The sequence below is a fragment of the Nycticebus coucang genome, chromosome 2, assembly GCF_027406575.1.
Source record: "Nycticebus coucang isolate mNycCou1 chromosome 2, mNycCou1.pri, whole genome shotgun sequence".
NCBI lineage: Eukaryota > Metazoa > Chordata > Mammalia > Primates > Lorisidae > Nycticebus > Nycticebus coucang.
In genome coordinates, this window is record NC_069781.1 from 170,920,841 (window position 1) to 170,945,352 (window position 24,512).

General features: G+C 49.9%; 1 protein-coding gene across 1 annotated transcript in view; it reads right to left on the reverse strand.

Moving 5' to 3' along the window:
* Window positions 1-16,909: 16,909 nt before the first annotated feature.
* Window positions 16,910-24,512, reverse strand: part of CALB2 (calbindin 2) — a 29,123-nt gene continuing 21,520 nt past the window's right edge. The window contains exons 5-11 of the mRNA XM_053606812.1: window positions 23,282-23,338; window positions 22,646-22,723; window positions 22,122-22,177; window positions 21,766-21,805; window positions 21,482-21,535; window positions 20,723-20,794; window positions 16,910-17,545 (exon numbers count right to left, since the gene is read on the reverse strand). Of these exons, the coding sequence (XP_053462787.1) occupies window positions 17,429-17,545; window positions 20,723-20,794; window positions 21,482-21,535; window positions 21,766-21,805; window positions 22,122-22,177; window positions 22,646-22,723; window positions 23,282-23,338 (474 nt within the window). The 3' untranslated portion in view covers window positions 16,910-17,428. The remainder of the gene's footprint in view (window positions 17,546-20,722; window positions 20,795-21,481; window positions 21,536-21,765; window positions 21,806-22,121; window positions 22,178-22,645; window positions 22,724-23,281; window positions 23,339-24,512) is intronic.

Below are 24,512 nucleotides of genomic sequence, written 5' to 3' on the forward strand. Positions count from 1 at the left end.
GCAGAGTCCAGTGAGGTCATATACAGGACAGCTTTTCTGGTCAGGGTTCTTTTATTTGTAAAGCTAAAAAAAATAATGGAAAACACCTTAAAATGAGTACCTGATCTGAGTTATCTTTGGGTGTCTGAGATTGAGAGGTGTTCATAAATGAGAAATAGGGATGGATGAACTTCACCATCCCCCCCCCCAAAAAAAAACTCTTTCAAGGCTTTGTATGTGTGTATGCATGTAGAAATATTTTGTTTCTCTTAACTAAGACCCTTAGAGATGTCAACTTTTCAAGACCGGATTCTGAGGAGGTTTCAAGTGCCTTTGTTCTAGGCCAGAGTCTCTCAGCCTGGTCACTATTGACACTGGAGGCCCAATAATTTTTTGTTGTGTGTGGGGGGCTATCCTGTGCATTGTGGAATGATTAGCAGCGTCTCTGGTCTACCCACTAAATGCCAGTAGCACTCCTCCCCACCCCAGTTCTGACAATGAAAAATGTCTCCAGCCATTGCTCAATGTCCCTGGGGAAAAGAGCGGGGACAAACTCACTCCCTGTTGAGAACTACTGCCTTGCCGCGTCCCCTGTGGACTGAACCCTCAGCAAATGGTTCCTGCCCACTGTGTTGAAGTCGAACGAGATTTCTTCTCTGAACCTTGGTGATCTCTGCCTACTTCTGTGCAGTGTCTGGAGAACTCCAAGCCATCAGGGGAAAGGGGTTTTTCCAACTCGATGGACTAGAGATCTTCGAACCCCTGCCCCGTCTGATATAAAGTACTGGTTCCTAAGCTTGGCTGGGCAGCTGCCTCAGCCAGACCTTGGTGCTTTCTGTCTTTTACTATTAGTTAAGATGGGAGAGACAATCAAAACAAAACTGTGGATTGCGTGGGGAATAAGATCTTGGGGTAAGCTTCTTTTCTGGTGGATAGATTTTTCTTGAACCACAACCCTAAGAATGGGTAGTTCTTCATTTGCAGGGAAGACTAGAGAGGGGTCTTAAGGAGGAGGCCCAGCAGGGAGCAGAGGTGAAGCATTTGAGGTCCTACTTGAGAGGGTGGCTTAAAAGATCCCAGGGTGGGGTGGGGCACCTCCTTCAGATGCCTCCTCTCAGCCAGGAAGCCCCCTGGCTGAGAGGAGGCTCTCCGACGCTTTCTTTGGTGGTTATGTTTAATCATTCTCCATGGATGAATTGGGTTCAGTTCTCCTCCTTTTGACTGTCCTTACTCCTGCTCTAAAATCTCCCCAGTGATTCTAAACAACTCAAGGACATGTCAATGCCCAGGAGTGGAGAATGCTCTTCTGGCTTTTGGAGGCTTTTTTGCTGAACGCCTCATGGAGCTTGCTTTGGGGCCGTCTCCAGAGACGTTGGATTGTTGAGATTGTTTCTGATGCATGGCCCAGGATGACAGAGGCAAGCTTTGGAAATGCAGTTGGTGTAACAGGGACTGCCAATAGGCCTCGGCTTAGGGAAGCAGCTGGGCTGCTGAGTTTGGGTGGAATCTGTCCATGACCCTGGCCATGAAGCTTGGCGTGGAGTGGCGCTTGCAGAGATCAGCCTCGGTGGTACTGAGTGTGTTCATTGGTGCCCCTTTTGTGGGCGCACGGATCTGGGTTATTTGTGCAGCTAGTCATGTGAGCTTGGTGCTTAGGGTCCAACCTGCACCTTGTAACAGCATGGTGCTGCCACAACAAACGGGGTATATGCTGAGATGGCTTGAGCCGGGTGAGGGGTGTGCACTGAGGACATGCTGCTGGCTGCTTCTGAGGCACTGCAGAGGCTTTTTGCAGAATGGAGGTGACTGTTTTCACAGGACTCTCTAAATAACGATTCTAGGATGTTGAGAGCAGCATGTTCTAAACCAAACCAATATTGTAGGTCATCACCATACTGGAGAGTCTGATTCCCTGTCTGAGTGTGGTAGCCACAGAGCTGGGGCATCAGATTACGAGTAAGTGCAGAGAAGTGTCAAACTGTCACTTTGAGTCCTTCCACTTGCTGTGCGTGCAGACCACACCACCACTGCTGGAACACATTCATTCTCGGCAGGCAGGGAGCTGATCACCCGATTCTCACTCAGAAGAGCCGGGGAGGGGTGCGGAGGAGCCGGGAAGCTGGTGGTCGGGCACTGTGGGTGGTTCCCTTTTGACATTTTGACACAGAGGCTCTTCTGTGCTTACAGCAGAAGCAAAGCGCAGCCAAGTGCAGACACGAGGTGAGGAGAGAACGCAGACCAGCCTTGGGACAAGGCATAGGAGCTCCCTCGGCAGACACAGTCTGTAGTAGAGACTACGCTCCCCAGGGAGGGATGAGGAGGGCCTCGCAGTACAGCTTGGTGGTGGTGGGAGGAAACAGTTGGGGGGTCTTCAGAGTGCTCAAAACACTTTTTTAAAAGCAATCCCGAACCTCAGATTGTTGCCTGCACATACCCTCTTGGGCAACCTGAGATTGCTGCCTGCACATACCCTTTTCTTATTTAAGGAAAGCACAGACTGTGTTTTCTTGAGAAGGTGTAAAGGGAACCAGCAGTGGAAGACGGGGAGGCATGGGGAGTTCTCCCAGTGGGGTGGTGGTCTCCCCAGCGGGGTGGGCACTTTGTCTTGTTGTGATCATGGAAATCATGGAAACGGCAGGCGCCCCGTGGCAGCTGGCTCCTTAGAAGAGAGGATTTCTGGCCTCTATTGGGGAGACCTCAGCTGGGCCAGGTGGGGGGCACACACTGCCCTGAGGCTCAGGTGACCCCTAGGAACTGGGGTGGTGGCTTCCAGTCTAGACCAGGCGCCTCCATGAGGAAGAGGAAGACCCCACAGGGAGGCAGGTGTTGGTGGTGGGAGGAAGATGTCACCAGGTCTGGGGGTTGGGCCGGAAGGACTCTGGTGGCTGAGGGTGTCTTGCAGGAAGTCTCTGGTGACAGCCATGTCTCAGAGCTATCTTGAGGGACATGGTTTGCTGCAGCGTCTCTCTTTCTTGGTGTGTTTGTCCTAAAATGTGTCTAAGGTGGCAGCACCCACCTTTCTGTGGTAAGAACTCTTTCAACATCCTGTGCCCTGGAAGGGGGTTTGTGCGTGTTCTTGCTCACAGCACAGCTCTGAATTGTAGGTTTGAGGCCTTTCTCATTTTTCTAATTTTTTATCCAGGTCTTGGGTCTCCTGCTTCCCATTTCCACTTCTCAAGCAGCTTCTGCTCTTTCTCCTTCCTGATCAGCTGTCTGTCCACCAACATGGCGTGTGGCTGGTGGCCTTCACGGAGGCCTGCATGGTGCTGCCGTCATTTTCCAGAGTAGCATCGACCAAATGCAGGGGACACGCAGGGGAGACTCAGCCCCTTCCCTGGCTTGAGAAGCCCTGGGGGGCTGCGTCATTTTCAAACCACTCTCTTCCCTGCTGATTCTGTTTATGTTGCTGCTTATGGCCGTCTAAAGGCTCTTGGCAGCCTCCGTCAAGTGCTCCTGCACCATGGCCTTCCTCATTCTCCCACCATGGCCCCGTGATACACTGCCTCCATTTGAAAGGGAAGAGGATGGTCACTTTTGAACCACGGTGGACAATGTTTTGTCCTGGGATTATCGTGATCTGGCTCGACAGACTTTCTGTATTTTCTCATCCTGGGATTCAATTGCTTCCTGACTTGTGGCAGGTTGGATGCTGGGGAGGGCGGGTGGAGGGTGTACCCAGGCCCTCGCTGGGTGAGGGCTGCCCTGGTGGTGTTGATGCTCCAGAACTTGTGGCCTTCCTGCTGTGGTTGGGCCATTTCTTTATATAATACTTTTACCTGTGGCTTTTCATTTTCACTTTCTTAGCGATGGACTTTGCTGTGGTTTGAACTGCTTATTAGTCTTTGATGAAATGTCCTGTCTTCTGAGGAGGGTCTACTGACTTCAGTGGTTTTTATGAAGCCAGAGGTTGAGAAAAGTCACACCCGGAAAGGGAGAGACTACCACGGCCCCTTCCCTCAGGACTCACAGGCGCTCCCGATGAGGCGAGGGGAGGGGCTCCCTCTGTACAGTGTCTCTGGCAGCAGCTCACACCCCTCCGTTTGTGCCCCTGCCCCCAGCTGACTGTGTCTCACTGGGCTGCCTCGGAGGAGCTGGCAGGGGCTCCCTCGCTGTCTGCCGGCCTCCATTCCATGGGGAAGCAGGGGTCTTCTGTGTGGTTTTGTGTGGTTGCAAAGGACTCTTCACAACTTTGGTTTTTAAATTAACATCCAGAAACCTTGCTCTTCCTTAACCTATAAGTTGAGTTTGCAGTTTCCTCTGATAACATTGTAGCAAGGCCTTGTAAGGGGCCTTGGTGAGATTGTGGGTGGTCTCCTGCTCAATCTGGGGGCAGGTCTGGGATGTGGTGGCCCAGAGGGATGTCAGTCCTGTTCTGCCCGGGGCTGGTTGAGGGTGAGCTCCTGCCTCTCTCCACACTCAGGAGGGGCAGGAAGCTTCAGGCGCCTGCGACCTGTGTGGCCACACAGGGCCTGCCCTTGGTTCAATGCTCTGCAGTCGCCGTCTTGAAATTCTTAATGACTTGGAGAAAGAGGCCCCGCATCTTCTTTTAGCTCTGGGCCCTTCAAGTCATTTACCTGGTCCTGAAGGGGCAGTTAAAGAGCAGAAGTGTGTCCTCTGATGGTTGGTAAGTCCTGTAGGTCCGTAACCATCATCCCGTGGGAGAAAAGTGTGTCAAAGAGACTGGGGTCACAGGGACAGTGGAGGAGGGTAGGCAGGAAGATGGAGCCACAGAGGAAGCTTACGGCAGGGTGAGTAGGATGGGGCTCCAGGCACCTCCTATGGGATTCCAGAAGGCAGGAGCTTTGCTGTGATGATTTGCCGTCTCGCCAGGCAGGGCTCCACAGGGGGTGGCATCGGGCTGCTCTTGTTCCCCGGGGACCCCTCGGCGTGAGGGGAACATGGCACAGTTGCTCCAAACACACAAAAGTTGTCAAGCAAGGAGCAACATCACAGCTGAGTCTAATGACAGTGGAGTGTGTTTCTTAGATAAACAAGTTTCCGGTCAGAAAAGCAGACACGGGGGCGGGGGAGAAGAGCGCTGAGTGCCCCTCTTGTATTTCTGCTACTGATTTAAGGTGATGGAGTGTGAGCCACTGGGGACGTGGCTCTGAGCCCTGGTGACCACTTGGTGCGTTTTGATGAACTTTTCTTCTGTCAGCTCTTTGTGTCCCCGCTGGGTCCCTTTATCCTCCCTGCCCCTGATCAGGGCACCCTGGCTTTCCAGTTCCTTGACGATGTCCCTTTAACAGGATGAGGGGGTGGGTGTTGGTCCCACCAGCCCCTCTGTCCCTCTCTGCCTGTTTCTGCCTTACTCACCCATGGTCAACTGACAGGCCAACACCCATGCTCTGTCTCTGCCACTGGACCGTTCCCTTTGTCACACAGTGGGCTGTGAGCAATCAACACGAGGTTGCCCACCACCTGCCTCCCTGTCCTGGGATGCTTCTCCCTCTGAGGCTGACTCTCCCCTGATCCTTGTCTTCTGTGGATTGGCTGGAGAAAATCCTGTGGGATGAGGCATCTTTAGGAGAGTAGTGATGCTGGGAACCCAGGAGTGGGTCTCTATTAGGTTCCAGCTCAGTCCTGGGCATCTGCAGTGGGGTGAGGATGCCAAAGGCGTATTTTTCTCCGAGGTGGAAGCCTTTGGGCCCAGGGTGAATTAAGCATATTCTGCAGTACATGGCGGGTCATTGTCAGTGGGCTGTGTGCCTCCCTTCTGTTTCCTGGGCCTCCCTCTGCCCCTGCAGGCAGCCATTTTGGTACGTCAGTGGGCACCCTTTTTAATGCTCTATCAAAGCGCTGTTGCTGTCTCATGTGAAGGCACTTTTAATTCACGTGGATAGTATCATTGCACCATTTCTTATTCTTTTTCCTTTCTCATTCAACACTATATTTTAAGATCTGACCTTCCTCCCTACAGTCTTAAAAGTTAACTGAGATTACCCAAAGAGCTTTTGTTTATGTGGGTTAAAACTATCGATATTTACTGCATTAGAAGTCAAGAGGAAACACTTAAAAAAATCGAAAATTTCTTCAAAAATAGCAATGACGAGCACATGGCATGTTAACATAAATAACATCTTAGCATTATTAGGAAGATAATGCTGACTTTGCAGAATCCTGATCCTAGTTGAGCGTCAGTTTGTTCCAGAATAGGAAGAGGCACTGTGAGGACAGAACTCGGAGAGAGCATTTTCTTTGTGTTGCTTTGTAATTCCTGAATCTGGAAAGAAACGATGAGATGTACTAAAGTTTAGCAAAATCTGCTCAAGTGTGATGGACTTGCCTTCTTGGAGGTTGATTGCCTGTACTAGGAAGGGGAATATATATTCTGGATAGCAAAGATTCTGTGTCTTACCAGAATATTTTATAATGTTTTATGTTGAATTTGTGATGTCCTACAATAGATTTTTTTAAATACAAAGAACAAAAATTCCTCATTGATGAACAAGCTATGTTTATTTTACTTTCTTCGCAATCCATGGGTTTTTTTAAAAAAGAAAACTGACATATTGCCTTCTTAAAAGAGGGCAGGTCAGTGGTTTTGAATAGATTGTTCAGCTATGCGAACATCACAAACTTTCAGATCATTTTCAAAATGAAATCCCGTGTTCATCGGCAGTCCCTCCGCATTACTCCCTCGGGGGCCCAGCTCTGGCAACCCCAAATCTTCTTTCTGTCTCTCTGGATTTGCCTATTCCGGACATTTCTTGTAAATGGAATTGTACAATTTGTGGCCTTTTATGTCTGCCTTCTTTTACTTAAGTCTAATGCTTTTGAGGTTCATTCACGTCTCATGCCAGGTATCAATCCATATGTCCTTCCATTTGTGACTGATGACTATTCCTTTGCGTGGATATTTCACATTTTGTTTATTCCTTCATCTGTTGATAAGTATTTAGCCTGTTTCTGCTTTTGGATGTTATGAATCATCTTGTGAACCCTGGTGTGCAAGTTTTTTTGTGGACCTAAGTCTTCAATACTCTGGAGTCTGTTTATTTTTTAATGCTTTCTTGTTATTTAAATCACTGGGTGCAGTGGCTCCTGCCTGTAATCTTAACACTCTGGGAGGCTGAGATGAGGGGATCCCTTGAGCTCAGGAGTTTGAGACCAGCTTGAACAAGAGCGAGACCTTGTCTCTACTAAAAATAGAAAAATTAGCAGTGTGTGTGGTAGGTGCCTGTACTCCCAGCTACTGGGAAGGCTGAGGCAGGAGGATCGCTTGGGTCCAGGAGTTTGAGGTTGCAGTGAGTTATGATGATGCCACTGCTCTCTCCAGGCAACAGAGCTAGCTTCTGTGTCAAAAAAAAAAAAAAAAAATGGGCAGCCAGGTCAGTCATGGTGGCTCATGCCTGTAATCCTAGCTCTCTGGGAGACTGAGGCAGACAGATCACTTGAACTCAGGAGTTTGGGAACAGCCTGAGTAAGAGCAAGACCCCATGTCTAAAACTAGGCAAGCATTGTGGCGGGTGCCTATAATCCCAGCTCCTCAGGAGGCTGAGTCAAGAGGATTGCTTGAGCCCAGGAGTTTGAGGTTGCTGTGAGCTATGATGCCACGGCACTCTACCCAGGGTGACTGAGTGAGACTGTGTCTCAAAAAAAAAAAAAAAAAGATGGGCAACCAGAGATTGTTTCTCAGGCACCCATGACCATATATTAATCACATATCCAAATCTCCTCTGACAACTCTTTTCAGAAGTGTCCAACTTTTTTTTTCTTCTGCTGTGCATTGGAAGAATAAGAGTTGTCTTGTGCCGTACATGAAATACACAAACACTAATGATAGCTGATAGGCAAAAAAAAAAAAAGGTCTGTGCATACTTTTTGTGATATCTGACACCACCAATAATCAAAAGTCCTCACAAAATCAGTGCAAGTTGGACACCCTTACTGTAGTGCTTCCCTTCCCAAATCAGATGGGAAAAGTGAAAGGGAACTTTTGGGATGTCTTTTCCATCGATAATGATTTCCCACAGAAACCTTGGATAATCACAAAGATTTGTTCTTTCACCCTATAAAAAAGAGAGGTGCTAGAAATAATTTGGTTTGTTTGATAGGTTCCTCTTATAAGATTTACATGGGAAGAATTCTCGGAAGAGACACTCAGCCTTCCTCAGGTTAAACTTACATAAACGAAGTTTTGTTAATGAATAAGTATTTCAGAAATATGTTTTATGGGAAGTCCCTGGCAATTTGTCCATGCCCAGAACATTTTTATCCTGAGGGGAAACATGGATAAAAACTCTTTTGAAATAGTTTATACTGCCCCTTGATAGAGAAAGTTTACTGTCCTTCATTCTGCTATGGTTGGTTATAATAATAAATTACCTGTAAAGTCTCTGTTGCCAGTAAGAGGTTTCTGATTCACTCTGATGCTCCCTCCACTCAAAGCCATAGGCATCAGTTCGTGTCGTCAATGGAAAAGGGCCATTGTAGGGCCCTCACGACTGTGCCAGGTACTTCAAACTGTCCTCGCTTTAAAGAAAAGACTCGTGAGTACAGACATCTGAGCTGACATCACTTTAGCGACTCTTAGATTATTAACAGTGGACAGAGTTAGGATTTCAGGGCTCTTTTAAATCCAGGAGCAGATGGCTTTATGAAAGCAGACTGCTAATCTAGATCCAGCCCGACAAGAACCAATGACATAGAACTGGGTGAAGTGACGTGGGAATCACATGATGGTTATTTGAGTCAACGATTGTACATTTTGTTTGCATGTCTTATTTTCAGGTTATGTGGGGAAGCCTTTGCTTTAGCTTCCTGTAGCCCACAACAATTGAGTGTATTTTGCTTTTGTAAAGTGAAATAAAACATTTCAGGTGATATTTGATTTTCACTGGTGTGCTCGGGTATATCTCACTGTGGCTTGACTTTGCATTTCCCTAATGGCTGATGATGTCAACCATCTTTGATATGTTTATGCACCATTCATATATCCTCTTCAGGGAAGTGTCGCAAGGTAAGATTTTAAAAGACACTTGCACACCAAGCTCCCCTTTCTACAGATGGGAGACTTGAGATCCATAAAGGGGTGTTCGGCCCAGTTCCCACTCCAGACTGTGGTCTCTGAATGGAGACAAAGGACAGGAACAAGGGGGACTGGGTACACTGTAGCTTTTCCTCTGCCCTGCCTTGGGATCAGTGTATGCGGGTCAGCTCTCCAGCCATGGCAGACACGGTTGTCCCCGTGGGTATCTGTGCAGTTCAGAGGACTCACATGCCCTAACCAGGAGGCAGTGTGCCTGGTGGGCACCTTGTCTGAGTGGTGGCATGGCTTCTGACCTGGAAGCTACCTGAGTCCCTGTGAGTCCCTGGGAAGCCATAAGCGCACACCTGGAAACACAGGAAGCATATTGTGAGATCAGAAGTCCAAACTGGGTCTCACTTGGCTACACTCAACAGGGCTGTGTTTCTCTGGAGGCTCCAGGGCAAGATGTGGGCTAGGTGCTGTTTCCTCTTCCCTCTTCCAAGCCAGCAATGGCTGGTGGAGTGTTTCTCGTGTAGCGTCCCTCTGATTCTGACTTCCACCTCCCTGCATCACATGTAAGGGCCTCCTGATTATGTTGGGTCCATCTGCACGACCCAAGAAACTCTCCTGTTTTAAGGTCACCTGATAGCGACCTCAATTCTCCTTTGCCATTCGAGATAACATTCCCCACACCCAGGGGTTAGGACGGAGGCATCTTTGGGGGCCTGTTCTGCCCTCTGCAGCCTGCTTGGTGCTTGGCCCCTGAGACTTGACTGTTTAGGGGTGTCAGGTGAGGAGGAGCGGCTGCCCTAGGCATGCGGGTTGAGTGGCTGTGGGCAGGAAGAGCGGTGGGTGAGGCAGCTGCCCTTGTGGGCTTCTAGCTGGGGGGACAGCCAAGGAACAGCCAAAACCTCTACCACGTGGGCAAAATCCATGGAAAACTAGTGCCAGGGAGGTGTGGAGTGTGTGGGGGAGGAACCCAAGCAGGCCAGGCCTTGCTGAGAAGGGACATGTGAGCCAAGGCTGGGAGGAAGAAAGGGGAGTGGTGCTACGGGAAGGGAAAAGAGAGTGAAGTCCAGACTCCCAGGGGGCCTGTGCTGTCACGTCCCGGTCTTCCGGGAACTTTCTCAATTCCCCTTCTGAACTTTTCTGTTAGGTGGCTTCCCCCAGGTGAGCCAAGCTACCTCTGGACTTGGGGCCACCCACTGTTTATGCTAATCTTTTTTTTTTTCTGCCTGATTTGGTTTTCTGTCACACCTTCTCCTGACCAAATCATATATATATGATTGTTTGTTTGTTTTTGAGGAGACAAGGTTTTACTCTGTCACCCCAGCTAGAGTCCAGTGGCATCATTATAGCTCACTATAACTTCTGAGCTCAAGTGATTCTCCTTCCTCAGCCTCCTGAGTAGCTGGGATGACGGGTGCCTGGCACAACACCCTGCCCAAATGCTCCATTTCTTCCAGATCTCAGCTCATTCATCACCTCATCCAAGGAGGCACCCCTGCTCCCCATCTAAGTTAGGAGTCCCTTCCCGTCCCCTTTTTGGACCCCCATGATCACCTTAGCACACTGAGTTGTTAGTTTCCTTATTCCAGTCTAAGCCTCCAGCAGCCACAGGTGGGTGACCCCTCAACCCCACACATTCTTCCTGGTTTTAGCCAGGAACTAAATCTGGCCTCTGTGCCTTCAAAATGACAAGAGCCCCTGTCTATATATGTGTGCCCCTGTCTATATATATGATCCCGTGAGAAGTGGTGGGCTGTCTCCCTGGGCTGTCTTCTCTGTTAGGTCTGGTGAACTCAACGCCCAGGGCCAAGGCTACTTTAGGGACCTGTGAAAATGCTCTAGTTTCCTTTAAAACCCAAAGAAGGTTAGTGTAGTATCTAATGCCTGTAATCCCAGCACTCTGGGAGGCCAAGGTGGGAGGATTGCTTGAGCTCAGACGTGTGAGACTCACCTGAGCAAGAGTGAGACCCCATCTCTACTAAAAATAGAAAAAGTACCCAGGTGTGGTGGTGGGCACCTGTAGTCCCAGCTACTGGGGAGGCTGAAGCAGGAGGATCGCTGGAACCCAGAAGCTGGAGGTTGCTAAGACCTATGTTCATGCCACAGCACTCTAGCCTGGGCAACAGAGAGAGACTCTGTCTCAAGAAGAAAAAAAAAGCCAAAGAAAAAAGCGACCTTGTAGATTGAAGAAAAAATTAACATATTCATCGTTATACCAGTACAGTCATAAAATATGTTTTATGATACTTTTTATGGAGGAAGGTCTACATCAAAGTGAAAGTATCAGGGTCTATGAAAACCTTAACACCGTCCTGCGCCCTCCACTTCTGTCTTCACCCCTACCCTGAACTTGAGGAAGAGGCCAGAGAAGTTTGTAATTTATTAGGACTCCAGCAGGAACGTGACTACTCTTTGGGAAGAAAGGGTTCTTTGGGATGAGGTTCTGGTCTCTCGGGTCACCCCCAGTCGTGTGCCTCTGGGCATCTGCTGTTCTGCTGTGCCCTTCCAGAGCTCCTGCTGCTTCCCTTAGGCACGTGCGCACGTGCGGACACACGTCCGTGCATGCCCACATGGTGACACGCTTCCAGATGTATCCTAACATCCCTTCCCTCGCCTTTTTGTGCAACTTGTCTATTTCTGTTGTTTTGCTCTTTCCTCCTCAATCTTTTCCTACTGCCAGTGGACTCACAGTCAAGAAGCCCTGAGCTCCAGACAGAACTCCGACACGTGGTGGTCTTGCGACCCAGGGAAAGAAACTTAAAGTTTGTGCAACTAGATTTTGTTCATCTGTAAGATGGGGATTTGTTGGGTGACTGCTGCTCTGCTGTGGGCAGGCTGCCCTGCTCTGGGAACTGGGTCGCCGCCCCCCTCAGTCCACAAATTGGGTTTCAAAGAGGAGCCGCCCCCACCGCTGTACCTGCTGGCCACAGGTGATTGGTCACAGGTGAGCACGTGACCTCAGTGGGCCAATCAGAGTTCCTCTCCCCGTGGCAAAGTTGAACTGGTACTAAGAGGAAGACGTGCAGCGCTCTGCCAGCGAGGCACTGAGGTGTGTGGCCTGGAGCCGATTAGTTCATTCCACAAATATTTGCGGAGTGCCTACTGTGTGCTTGGCAGCTCTAGCATCTGGGGATAGAGTCAGCAGAGGCCATGTTTCCTGCCATATGGAAGTCATCAGCCTGAGAAAAGCAAGCCATCAGTTAGACTAAAAGGGAAACGGGAGACAGACGCGTCCTGGCAGCGTTCTAGTTCCCAGCTCAGGTTGTCCTGGAGGACCTTCCGGATACACGAGAGAGTAATTTTGCCTGCCCTAGTTAGAACAGACCCGACTACTGCAAATAATGTGTCCTGAGTGGCTTGTACCCCGGGGGTCCTGGGGCTGTTGTTATTCCATCATTCCCTGAAGGGTGTCCCAGTTAAAACTCAGGCTTACACCCGCCCTCTTGGCCCGATAGTGGCGTGATTCATTCATTCACTCATTCACTCTTGCCTGCATACTGCTCAAAAGACACAGCCCCCACCTGGAGGAGTTCCGGTTATCCTTCCGGAGGACTTGGAAGCAGGCGCCCTTGGGAGCCCTCAGCCCTCTCTGCAGCGGCTGGTACCTGTGCTACCTTCCCTCCTCCGGAGACATCTTTCTCACTTGTCTTTTAGGTTTCCCTCTGTCTCACTGGCCATGCTGCCTTGCCTCCCAGCGCTCTCCGTGTGGGAAGTCTGGGGATCCTTTCTCCTGTTACCTCCGAGGGATCTCGTGGCATCCCCACTGGCTACAATCACATCACTGCACGAATGTTTTGCAAATTCACGTCTCTCGCCTCAACCTCTTCCTGAATTCCCGGTTCACATCCTCAGTACCTCCTACATCTCCATCCTTCTGAGTGTGTCGGTCGCCTCCCCGCACTCCTCTTCCCAGCTTCCCTCCCTTCCTCTCCTTGCTTTCTGGTTTTGAGGGGCCTGTAGGGACTCCACCCCCGGACTCCTGGCCCTCTGGCTTCAGGTGAGAATCAGGCGATGTGGACCGCTGGAAGGCAGAGGAAGGGACAGCAGCAGGTAGAGGCCGTGTGAGTTAGCCTGGGGCTGGCTGTGCACTAGAGCCACACACCTCCCTCTTCTGAGTCTGGTAGCCTCTTCCTCCTTTCAGTCCTTTGGGCCAAGGGGTGGAGACAGCTACTGCCCTGTCCCCAGTGCCACTCCCTCCCTCTCCCTGATGAGTCCCTTGTATTTCACCCACGTTTTTATGAAAGGCCTTTGTAAACAAATCCTCCTGGAGTGATAGAGGAAAGCGCCATCTGTTTTCAATTGGAACCTGAGCTGCACTGGTGATTGATACTGGAGACGGCCTGGATATTCTGGGACTGGGTCGATTAATTATTGAAGAAGGACAGACACATCCTCATCAGAGGGAAGTGGAACATGGACTCTCCATAGCGGGTGGTGGCATCACTGATCCTCAAATTGTCACTGGCAGTGACAGAGACCACACGCAGGTAGAGGGTAAAGCATTTGAGATTTCAAATAGTTTCTATGGCAACGAAAGGAATGTAAAGATTTCACCATCACCAGGATGGTTCTTAGGGCCCTAGAGAGAACACACAAGGAAAAGATAAAATTTAAAACTGCAAACACCACAGGGGGTCCTCCCCATGGGATCACATGTCCCAGATCCTCCCCATCCTCTCATGGAATATACAGCGGGTGTGTTTGTCAGGAAAAAATACAGGGTGGCCATAAAGTTCAGGTGCAATTTAAAATAGTGTGCCATTTAGAATCGTACACGAGCTTTATGAACACCCTATGTTATTGGCACTTTCCTTGGAAAGGGAACTGTGATAGTTCAAACCTTTTAAAGTTCCTCCCACTGACCTGGAGTCTTGGGGACCTGAGCATCCTGCTCTAGGAACATTCAAACCTTGGCCTTGGGTTCTTGAATGCAGCTAACGCCAGCTCATCCAGCTAAGGTTCTGAGTTCTGCCAGCTCCTCCGCACATACTGAGCAGAGCTGAGGCCCTGGCTCTTTCCTTACCCACTGTGGAGTGTGTCGGCTGGCCTCTGTGCTGGCAGCTGCAGCAGGTGACAGGCTTGCCTGAAGAAAGCCCAGCCAGAAGAGGGGTGACCTCTGGAAAGGTATCAGAGAGGCTTTGTGTTGCAGGGGCTGGCTGGAGTTGGCTGTGAGACTAGGGCCCCCCTTCACAATAGGGTTATATGGATTTGTGCTGGAATTTCAGTATCTTTCAAAAGGGAATTGTGTGAATACAGAACATGCCCTGGAGACCATCACCTTTACAATGGGGCTGCTCTATTCTTTACTTTACTTTGTGTTTTGTTTTGTTTTGTTAGAGATGGGGTCTTGCTGTGTTGTCCAGGCTGGTCTCAAACTCCTGGGCTCAAGCAATCCTCCTACCTTAGCCTCCCAAGGTGTTAGGATTATAGGTGTGAGCAATCAAACTCATCTTTACTTTTGGAATAGGGTCCCAAGCTTCTATTTGGAATGGGAAATGTTGGGATCCTGGCCTCTCTAGGGAGTAGGGAAGGGCTAGGATTTCCCCCCAAAAAATCATGTTTAGAGTTCAAGGAATAGATAAGCCTGCTCACCAGCACCAGTTAGGTGGCAACAAAGTGCAGTGTTTGTGGGATAAAAGGAAGTGGTTCGAATGAACCAAATACCACCCTGTTCATTTGGCATGGTGTCCTTAACATGGGAGAGGGACTGAAGAGTCACTAGTGATGGCACCGTGGTGGCCCTGAGATGGTTGCCCTCTCTTTGTCCTGAAAGGCAGCCACCTGGGACCAGAATTCCCTGTATTAGGCTCATTACAAAAGACCTCATCTTCTTGGCACAGGGTGTGGGGGTGCTTGGGAGGAAGGGGCCCAGTAAACCAAGGTCCCAGAGCTCCAACTGGGTGGGAAGGACCCAGTTCTGGCCCCAGCATCGATCCTGAACCATGGCAATGGCCTCACCCCATCTTGCCTTGAGAGCAATGGGGCGGGGTGGGGGTGGGGCTTTGGTTTGCAGCCTAGACTCCTGTAAGTGCTGCAGGCAGAGGGTCAGGGCTACCAGGAGAAAAGGGCACTGTGCTTAGTGGACAGGAGATGCTCTGTCAAGCTGGCTTAAGTAAATAAGGGTCTTTTGAAGGACACCACAGTGCCATCACTAGTGACTTTTGATGGCAGCAAAATCAGTATCAGGGGGTGCGCCAAGGCCTCATGGGGCCGGGATGTTCTCAGGCCACGGTTACCCTGCCCCTTCATTCTTTTTCTCTCCCTCCTTCCCGTCCTCTGTTCATTCGTCCTTTCTTCTTTGGCTTTTCACTTCCCATCTGTTTTCTCTGCATATTTCCCCACTGTCATCTGTCTGACTGGCTCCCTCTCCTGGGGTCTTAGCTTCTTCTCTTCCCAGCATCTAAGACTCCGCTTGGGATTGCCAGGGCACCACCTCTAGTCCCAAAGTCACTTTACCACCCACTTCCATGCCACACCTTCTGTCTGACAGCACTGGGTTCAACCTCAAATTTCAGGGGACTCCTACTGGCCCTGCTTGGCCCAGTCTTGGACCAGTCAGCGTGGACAGGCAGGCAGAGGTCTGAAGCTCTCTGGGATGGGTCATTAGACCATGCACCAGGTAAGAGAAAAAGAAATGGTTCAAATGAACCAAATGGCACCCTACATTCCCTGTCACCTCCACCCCTGTTCACTTGGCATCTCCCGAAAGGGGGTGGCGGGGAAAGGAAATGAAGGGCCATTACCCTCACTGCTCTATTGCTCCAGGTCTATATCCAAGTGAGGGCCATTTCCAAAGGTGACTTTGAAGTCAGCCCCCAGCCCATATTTGAGTCCTATCTTTGCCACTTAGGAGTTATAGCACCTTGAACAAGTTACTTAATGTCTTTGAGCCTTAGTTTCTTCAACTGAAAATAGTATCCATTCCATAGGACTGTCATGGGACTAAATGAGGTAGTGTTGTTAAAATGCCTCTTGTAGACAACCAGTAAATGATTGAATATGACAACCAGTTACCGCTCTATTCTAGGGTGTCAAAGAGCTCTGTAGACCCAAAGGCCAAACTGGCTCCACCCCAAGAGGCCTGTGATCAGCTTGCATTTTGAGGAGTTAAGTTTGTGTTAGTCTAGAACTGGCTGGAGGTCTCTCCTGCTAGGTGGAGATCACCTAGTCCCCCAACTGCCACAGCCTCTTGGTGTCCCTGTTATAAAGGCAGGCAATGGTGTAGGATGTGGATCTGCTAGATTCATACCCTGGCTCTGCCCTCAATGACCATGAGACATGGGGCTCCTTACTCAACCTTTATAATCTTCGGTTTCCTCATCTGAACAGTGGAGACAATCACATTCTAAAGGACTAAGAGATACTCCAGGCCAACTGTTCAGCACACCTGTTCAGTGAGATTTCAATGAACTTGCAAGTGCTATTATAATCTTGGAGATGTAGAAACAAACTGAAAAGAAGTGACTTAGGACCAGGCCTGGTGGCTCATGCCTGTAATCCTAGCACTCTCAAAGGTCAAGGCAGGTGGATTGCCTGAGCTCAATAGTTCGAGACGAGGCTGAGCAAAAGTGAGACCCTCTGTCTACTAAAAATATAAATAGTAGCTGGGCATTGTGGCAAGTGCTTGTAGTCCCAGCTACTCAGGAAGCTGAAGCATGAGGATCACTTGAGCCTAAGAGTTTGAGGTTGCTGTGAGCTATGATGCCAAGGCACTCTACCCAAGGCACTCTGCCTTAAAAAAAAAAAAAAAAAAAAGAAGTGACTTAGTTGATAAAGGGACAGGCAATGAATGATGAGTGAAAGCCATAGATCTTGGGGTCCTACACCCCAATTAGGTGGCCCCAGCGCCCTCCCCCACCTCATGAGAACAGCCCAACAGCCCTCCCTTCATCAAGAAGAGTAACTAGCTGCAGAGACGGGACCCCGACAAGAAGGGAGTGAGCTTGCACAGCAGAACATTTTCATTTTATTGTCTGTAAACTCTTCTTTGGTAAAACAAGAAACCCAAAGAGAAAAGGTGCACACAGAGCACAGAGGCAAGGAAAGGCTGAAGAAGGCAGCTACTCCATTAGCAGGTGGCAGGTGGAACTTGGACTTTTGGGGTGAGCGGCAGCACGAGTGGAAGGCAGAGGGGAGCGAGAGGGAAGAGTCCACTCGGTTAGACACAGAAGCCGAAATCATACAGCAAAGGAACCCATGCATCACAGCGGAGAGAGCCGGGGCCCTCCCCGCTGTGCCCCAATACTTCCGTGCAGGCAGTGACCACAGTGGGCAGAGCGTCTGCCTGGGCAGGACTGAGTCAGAGGCTCCTGGGAGGCCCCCAGCGGCCCGTCCTCAAGCTCTCTATTCCTGGGGTGCGGGGTGCAGGGACAGGGCAGGGGTGCTCATGAGCTCCGGGTCCGGGTAGAAGTGTCGGGGCAGCAGGGGCAGGGTCTGGGGGAGGTGGGGTGCAGCCCCTGCTTCCCCACTTTACACGGGGGGCTCGCTGCACAGCACGATCTCCAGGTCCTTGCGGTAGAGCTTCCCAGCCTCGGCCAAGGACATGACGCTCTTTCTGTAGCTGGTGAGCTGCTGGATGTTCATTTCCTATGAGACAGGGATGGGGCAGAGCAGGCTCGGAGGGGGCCTCGACCAAGGAACCTGCACATTCCCAGGCAACGCTTCCCTCACCCATCCCGCCTCTGTAAAACAAGGCACCGCCCTGACTTTGAGTCAGAAAGGCTGGGTTCAAACCCTCTCTCTCCCTTTCTGGCTGCCCTGCTTTGGGGAAAGCAGTCAACCTTTCTGAGACTTCAGCTGCCTCACCTGGAAAATGGGGACCCTAAGAGAACCCACTTCTCTGAGGTGTTAGGATGGTTACGCATGGGAAGGAATGTGATGACACTTAGCACGGTCCCTGACACACAGCAAGCACTACAAAGACACCATGGTTACTGTGACGAGTCGTTATCTATGCATAACTTGTATATTCCTCTACAACACTGCGCCTCCTTTTACGCTAGGCCATCCCCAGTCCCCTGCGGATGTGGAAGGGAGGCCAGGAAAGCCCTCTGGCCTTGTCTCCAGGCCTCCTGGGCCATGCTTTCCCCGCCTCATTCTAAATCCTGTCACCTCCAGCAGCAAAGCTTACCACCTATGGGTGTTCAGAAGCCGCTAAGATAGAGGACCTAGTCTCATATACCGCTAAAATGGAGGTTGAACTCTGGTTTGGTGCCACCAAGAGCACTTTGCAAGCATCTCTAGCTTTGAGGGTTGGGGAGCGTCTTCCCTAAAGTTGTGAAGACTCTGGAAATGCCACTGAATTCATAACACTGGGGCGTGCCTGATCTATCTGCTGCTCAACTCGGAGCCAAGGAAGGGACCCCAGATATTAACACCAAGCTTGAGATAACTCCCATAGTGAACCTGGCAGTGAGAGACTTAGCAGCATGGGAGTATCTGGGGGTGCTCCTTACTTTCTGTGTCCAGAAATTTTGCTTAAAACTGAGGAAGGCTTTAGTGAGTCACCACGGCCTCAGGAATGCAATACCAAATTCAATCCCATCAGCCTGTCCCTCCAGGAGCCTCAAATAATCTGTTCAGAAACCTTATCACAATCCATGCAGACACTTTCAGAATGGAACGCACATCTGCTATGTGGGTTTACCAAAAATGGCCGTTCCTTTCCCAACTCAGGTGCTGTTATTTAGAGTCATACAGCTCTCTCATTCTGCTGATCAATCCCCAGGTGCCAGATCTGGGGCTTGATACAGGTGGAGACTCTCAGGTAAACAGCTTTATAAATATCCTTGTTCTCTAAACTTCAGAGTTGTTTCTGAACCCCAGCACCTGAATCTTTTACTTTTGTTTCCATATCTGGTGTCCACCTGTGCAGAGTTTTCCCTTGTGTTAACCCACAAAGAGCCTAGTTGGTTGGTGAAGAGGACGTTCAGGTCACTGAGATTTAGTGGGGGCCTTCTGGATTTATAGTAAGCCTCGTCACTACAATTTCACTTAAAGATGTTTGCCATTATGGTGCCCCAAAGTCATGGACGCACATAGGCACATAAGTAATTTTCTCCTAGAATCTAGTTCAGGAGAAAAAGTTTGCTGAGTTCAAAGACTTGGTGAGTACTTCTGTCTTCCTAGGAAGTATTTGCTTCCTTATTATTTATTTTCTATCTCTTGCAAAAGCACTTGTAGCTAACAAAAAAAAAAAAATTGTGGATGAAATAAATGAAAGATGCGATTTAGGATAAAGATAAAGAGATGAGAAAGGGCTTGGAGAGAGAGACAGACTCAGAGGCTGCAGTAATTTTTTTCCTGAAATCGAACATTAAATTTAGCTCTTGCTCGGCAGCCAAGGCAGTTAGACAACTCAAGGAATTATAGAGCTTTCGTTGTCTAATTAAAGAAAGCAGCAAAACCATTTGCTCAGAGGAAGACATTTTCTGGGAGGTGAAGGAAGACGGCTGCCAAGGCTTGTCCCCAAGCTGCTGTTCCACCTGTCTCCTGCTCCTAATGCCCCACGCCGAGCCCCCTGCAGCAGGTAGAATAACGGAGTTCACTTCTCTGCCTTCTCTTGGAGAGAAACAAACTTCAGTGGGTCTTTTTGGCCCTTTCTCTGACTTCAGATTCTAAAGTTAATCAGTTCAGAATACCCTTCACTCCCCACTGCTCCCTGCCCTCCAAAATCTCGCTTTGTGTGGAGACTCTTTTTTTTTTTTGCTGGCAATTTGGCTAACACTTCTGCAAGCAGGGCCATATCACAACTGCCATTGCTCACAGCAGCCAGCAGATGGGAGCAACCCAAGTGTCCACAGATGAGCAATGGCTAAACAAAATATGGGATGTTCACACACTGCATCATTCTGCTATAAATAGGAGGTCCTGTTGCATGCCACAACACGGATGAGCCTCCAGGACATTATGCTAAGTGAAATAAGCCAGTTGCAAAAGGGCAAACGCTGTCTGATTTATATGAAGTACTTAGACAGTCACAAATAGAGACAGGAAGTAGAAGGGTGGAAGGAGGGGCTGGGGAGTGTTTAATGGGTACAGGTTCCAGGTTTGCAAGACAAAGACTTCCGGAAATGGATGGTGGCGATGTTGCACAGTATCATGAAGGTATTTAATGCCACTGAACTTCATAGTTAAAAAGGTTAAGGGCCGGGTATGGTGGCTCACACCTGTAATCCTAGCACTCTGGGAGGCCGAAGTGGGTGGATTGGTTGAGCTCAGGAGTTCGAAACCAGCCTGAGCTACAGCGAGACCCTGTCTCTACCAAAAATAGAAAAATTAAAATGCGGTGAAGGCTATGTTAACCAGTTTGATGAAAATATTTCAAATGGCATACAAAACCAGCACATTGTACCCCATGATTGCATTAATGTATACAGTTATGATTTAATAAAAAAAAATAGAAAAATTAGCCAGGTGTAATGGTGGGCACCTGTAGTTCCAGCTAGGTTGCTGTGAGCTATGATGTCAAGGCTCTCTACCCAGGGCACAGAGTGAGAGTCTGTTTCAAAAAAAAAGAGTAATAAACTATAAATAAATAGGTTAAGATGGTAAACTTTACGTTATGCGTATTTTACCACAATTCAATAAAAAAGAAATGTCAACCAACCAACCAACCAACCAGAAATAAAAACACAAAACCAAACAAACAGAAAATTGCCCTGGCCTCAGTCACGGTAGCTCAGAGGGAAGCGGGGTGCAGCCGGTCAGGGTATTCCTGTCCGCCTCTGGGGACCTGGCCCAGGCCTCTGGGTCCAGCCTCACCTTCTTGTTCTTCTCGTACAGATCCTTCAGCAGGGCATCCAGCTCGTGCTCGTCAATGTAGCCGCTTCCATCCTGGGGACAGGGACAGAGTCAGCACAGAGGTCTGGGGCCCAGGCCCAGCCACCCCACCCCTTCCAGGGAGGCCCAGCCTTCCCACTGCTCTGCTCGAAAGGAGCTGTTCAGACCGTGCCATGACAACGTAAGCGTCCCTTCCGTCTTTACCAGTCACCCTGGTAACAGGCAGTTCAGTGCAAATTTTGGGTGGCCCCTTGTGGTGGTAGTTTTCATTTGCATTGAAAATATAAATGAAGTTCATGAAGCACACAGTTATTCCCTGAGTTCAGGGGCTAGTGTAGTTTATGTCTAAGCCTCTGGTTATAAAGACCACTGGAGTCACACGGGCAGGGGACGGAAAAGGGAAGGGGGTCGTCTCACTCCCACTTCCCAGAGAAACAGCTGGCCCTAGTGCGAAGGTGTAGCGTGGCCCCAGGCAGTACTGAATGCCACCTCCCTCTAGCCCCAACCCTGGCTCTGAGCTCGGCCATCTCCCACTGATAAGTTCAGCTGCACCTTGAAGAAATCCAAACTTTGGGGTCCAAAGGCCCCACGTGGGGAATGACATCTGTGTAGAAGATGCTGCTGGGACAAACCACAGTCCTCGGGGAAGCAGATCTTTTCTTGTGGGTGGGGTCCGGCCCTCTGGCCAGGGCTCCCTAGGGGAGGAGCTTCTGCTTTTCCCTTCCGCCGTCTCCCTCTTACCTTGTCGTAAAATGTGAAGATCGCATTGAACTCCTGTGAGGTCAGCTTCATGCCCTGGAAGGACCAAGGTATTAAAGATAGAAGCAAAGGCCTTGGGGGCGTGTGTGGTGTGTGCTGTGTATATGGCTTGTGGTGTGGTGTGGGGCGAGGGTGCAGTTTGTGTATGCGGGGTGGGTGGCATGTGTTGTATGGTGTGTCTGGTGTGTTGAGCGGTGCGTGTGTGTGCTGTGCTTGCACTGGGGAAGCGTGGGGGGGGGGAGGGAAGATGGAAGTGGCTGTCTTACCTGGAATTTCAGCAGGAAGTTCTCCTGAACGGGCAGGAGTCTGGAAAGAACGTTAGACAAAGATTAGGAGACAGAGCACAGGCCACAACAGCTGGGCCAGGGTGGCAGAGGCAGTGTCTGCAGTTACCGACACCATCTCTGACCTCTGAGCACTTCCTGACCAGGAGTTACAGAAAAGTCAAAACAGAGCGAGACTGACAGGAGAGGTGCTGAGGTTCGACATTTGTGCTTCCACCTGGCTTTGTCCTGAGCTGCTTGACACCCAGACCTGCCACAGTCCCACCAACTGATCGCAGAGGGAGGGCGCCGAGGGAGTCTTGTTACATGGGACACTGGGGGTGAGGGCAGGCACTTACCGGGACATCTCAGAGAGGCCCAACTTGCCGTCCCCATTCAAGTCAAACATCCGTAGCTGTTGGGGACAGAAAGACGTGCCTGGGTTATTTGCTTTGACCTTTCCCTGCCATCCCCCCTTCTGCAGAGGAGAGGAAAGGGCCAAGTGGCATGTGCTTTGCCACCTCTGAGGTCCCCCGAAGGCCAGGGACGAACATGGCCTAACTCAGTCACTGGGGACAGCAGAGACTCAGGCACATCCTGCCTCCCTTCTCGGGCATGGCAGGCCAGCGCTAAAGGCCCCCTCCCTCCTCAAGTTGATCCTCTCCTGGAGCTGCAGAGGTTGCCATGGAGACAGATGCTCCCAACCTCACACTGGCCCAGGCATCAGCTCAGTGAGGACCTCAAAGGGTGTGAGGGGCCGTGAACTGGCACCCTTCTTGCCAGCTGCCACTGTGAGTCACTTCACCTGGGCCTGAAGAGTCAGCAAACACCAGACTCTCAGGGGCTCGGGCTCAGGGGAGGAGGGACTCTTGTGTCTACTCACTATGGTCTGGGTATACTCCTGCAGCTTGGGCTCATCATACGGCCGGTTTGCCTTCTTCAGCAGGTCCGACAGGAATCCCTGCAATGCAAAAGGCCTCTTCAGAGCTCCCGACTCATTCATTCAGTCCCCATTCATTCACTTGTTCAGTTAACATGTTTTTTTGAGGTCTGCCACTTCCATGGCCCAGCCCTGATAATGTCCTAACCGCTTAACACTTGGGGAGTGACTCTGAAGGCCTTAGTGGCTCCTGGGTGGTGCAAGCTTGTCCCACAGAGCAGGTGGGAGAGGCTGGCTCTGCCTCCCCAGAGCCTGGCACACAGGACTAAGCAGTAACTGGGTCTCACTGGATCTCAGGGGATTTGAGGGTGGATCTCCAAGCTGAAGGCCAGGCTTCTGGAACCATCTGGAGGGTGCCAGTCTTGGGCTCTGAGGGGCAGAGCAGGGGGGTTTGGCTGAACTCTGTGGCACTGTACCTCCGTGTTACTGATTTCACCTGGCTTCTCTGAACAAATCCAACAATTCAGTGCCAGGCTCAGATATTCCTGGGCTGACCACAAACCCAGGGGACATCTCCTCCTTCCCCAGGTTCCTTAAACTGCCACTCCAGCCCCCCACCCTCTTCAAGGTGCATCCTACCTTGAGCTCGTTGGCTTCGATGTAGCCACTCCTGTCTGTGTCATACTTCCGCCAAGCCTGCAACGGGAATGGCATATTTGCAGACACACATGGAAATCTACACACCTCCTTCCGTTTCCTTTTAATGGGCCATTAGGGCCTTGATATTCAAGCATTCCAGAATGGGATGGGGTCACAGAGATGGTGCAGCCCACTCCCTCAGTGCCACACAGGAGAAAATAAGGGAAAATGTCTCAAGAGGAAATGAGGGAAACTGCTTGGATAGGGTCTCCTTGCTCTAACTTGATGCAGCCATGGGTTCTTTTCTGGGTCCTCTTGTAATCAGGGTTGATACTTTCTAAGGTGCTAATTAGGCAGCTTCTACCAGGACTAGAACAAGGATTGGTGGATTTTATTTTTGCTTTGTGTATATGGGGTGTCCTTTTCTCACTCTGGAAGCTTCTCATACTCTAGGTGGAGACTAGGGGCAAGAAGAAGAACCCTCTGGAATGGGTGGGAACAAACTCTAGTCTACACCCTCCTCCATCCTGCCGTCATGATGCATATGGCAGCCATGTTGGGTGCCCAGGCAAAATTGGTAGTGAAATCAATTTTTTTCAGTCTATTCTAAAGCTAAAGCTACTTCTCCACTTTTTTGTTAAAAAGTATTCCATTTTTTTTAAGGCAATCACCCATCTCCCACTTTTAATCCATATGGTTCAAGGGAGGTTGAGCCATCTTCAGAGGTAGGCATGTGATTGAAGCTTAGCCAATCAGGTCCCTCCAGGATCTAATTCCACACTGGGTCTGGGCTCTGAGCTGAGCCCCAATTATTTGCTGCATATTTTGGATCCCTGTGAGGAATCAGGACACAGACTGCTGACCACAGCATCTGAAGGAGGGGGGGTGGGGATTTATCTCTTTAACAAAAGGAAGCAGAGTTTCAGCAGGTGACAAGAATCTGACTACCTCCTTCCTCTCTGTTCCAGCCATCTGAGCAGGAGCAGACATTACACAGGAGAAATAAGGAAAAACAGTTTTTGTGGTTTTAAGATGCATGACAACTTGTTCATAAATTCTTCTCCTCCCTTCCAAAGGTGGGACCTAATTCCCCTTCCTTAAATGTGAACTGAATTTAATGACTCACTTATACTGAATAGAACGTGGCAGCTATTACAATGTGTGACTTCTGATACTAAGCCACAAGAAATGTCATGGCTTCCTTCTTGCCGTTACTTGCCCCGGAAGAAGC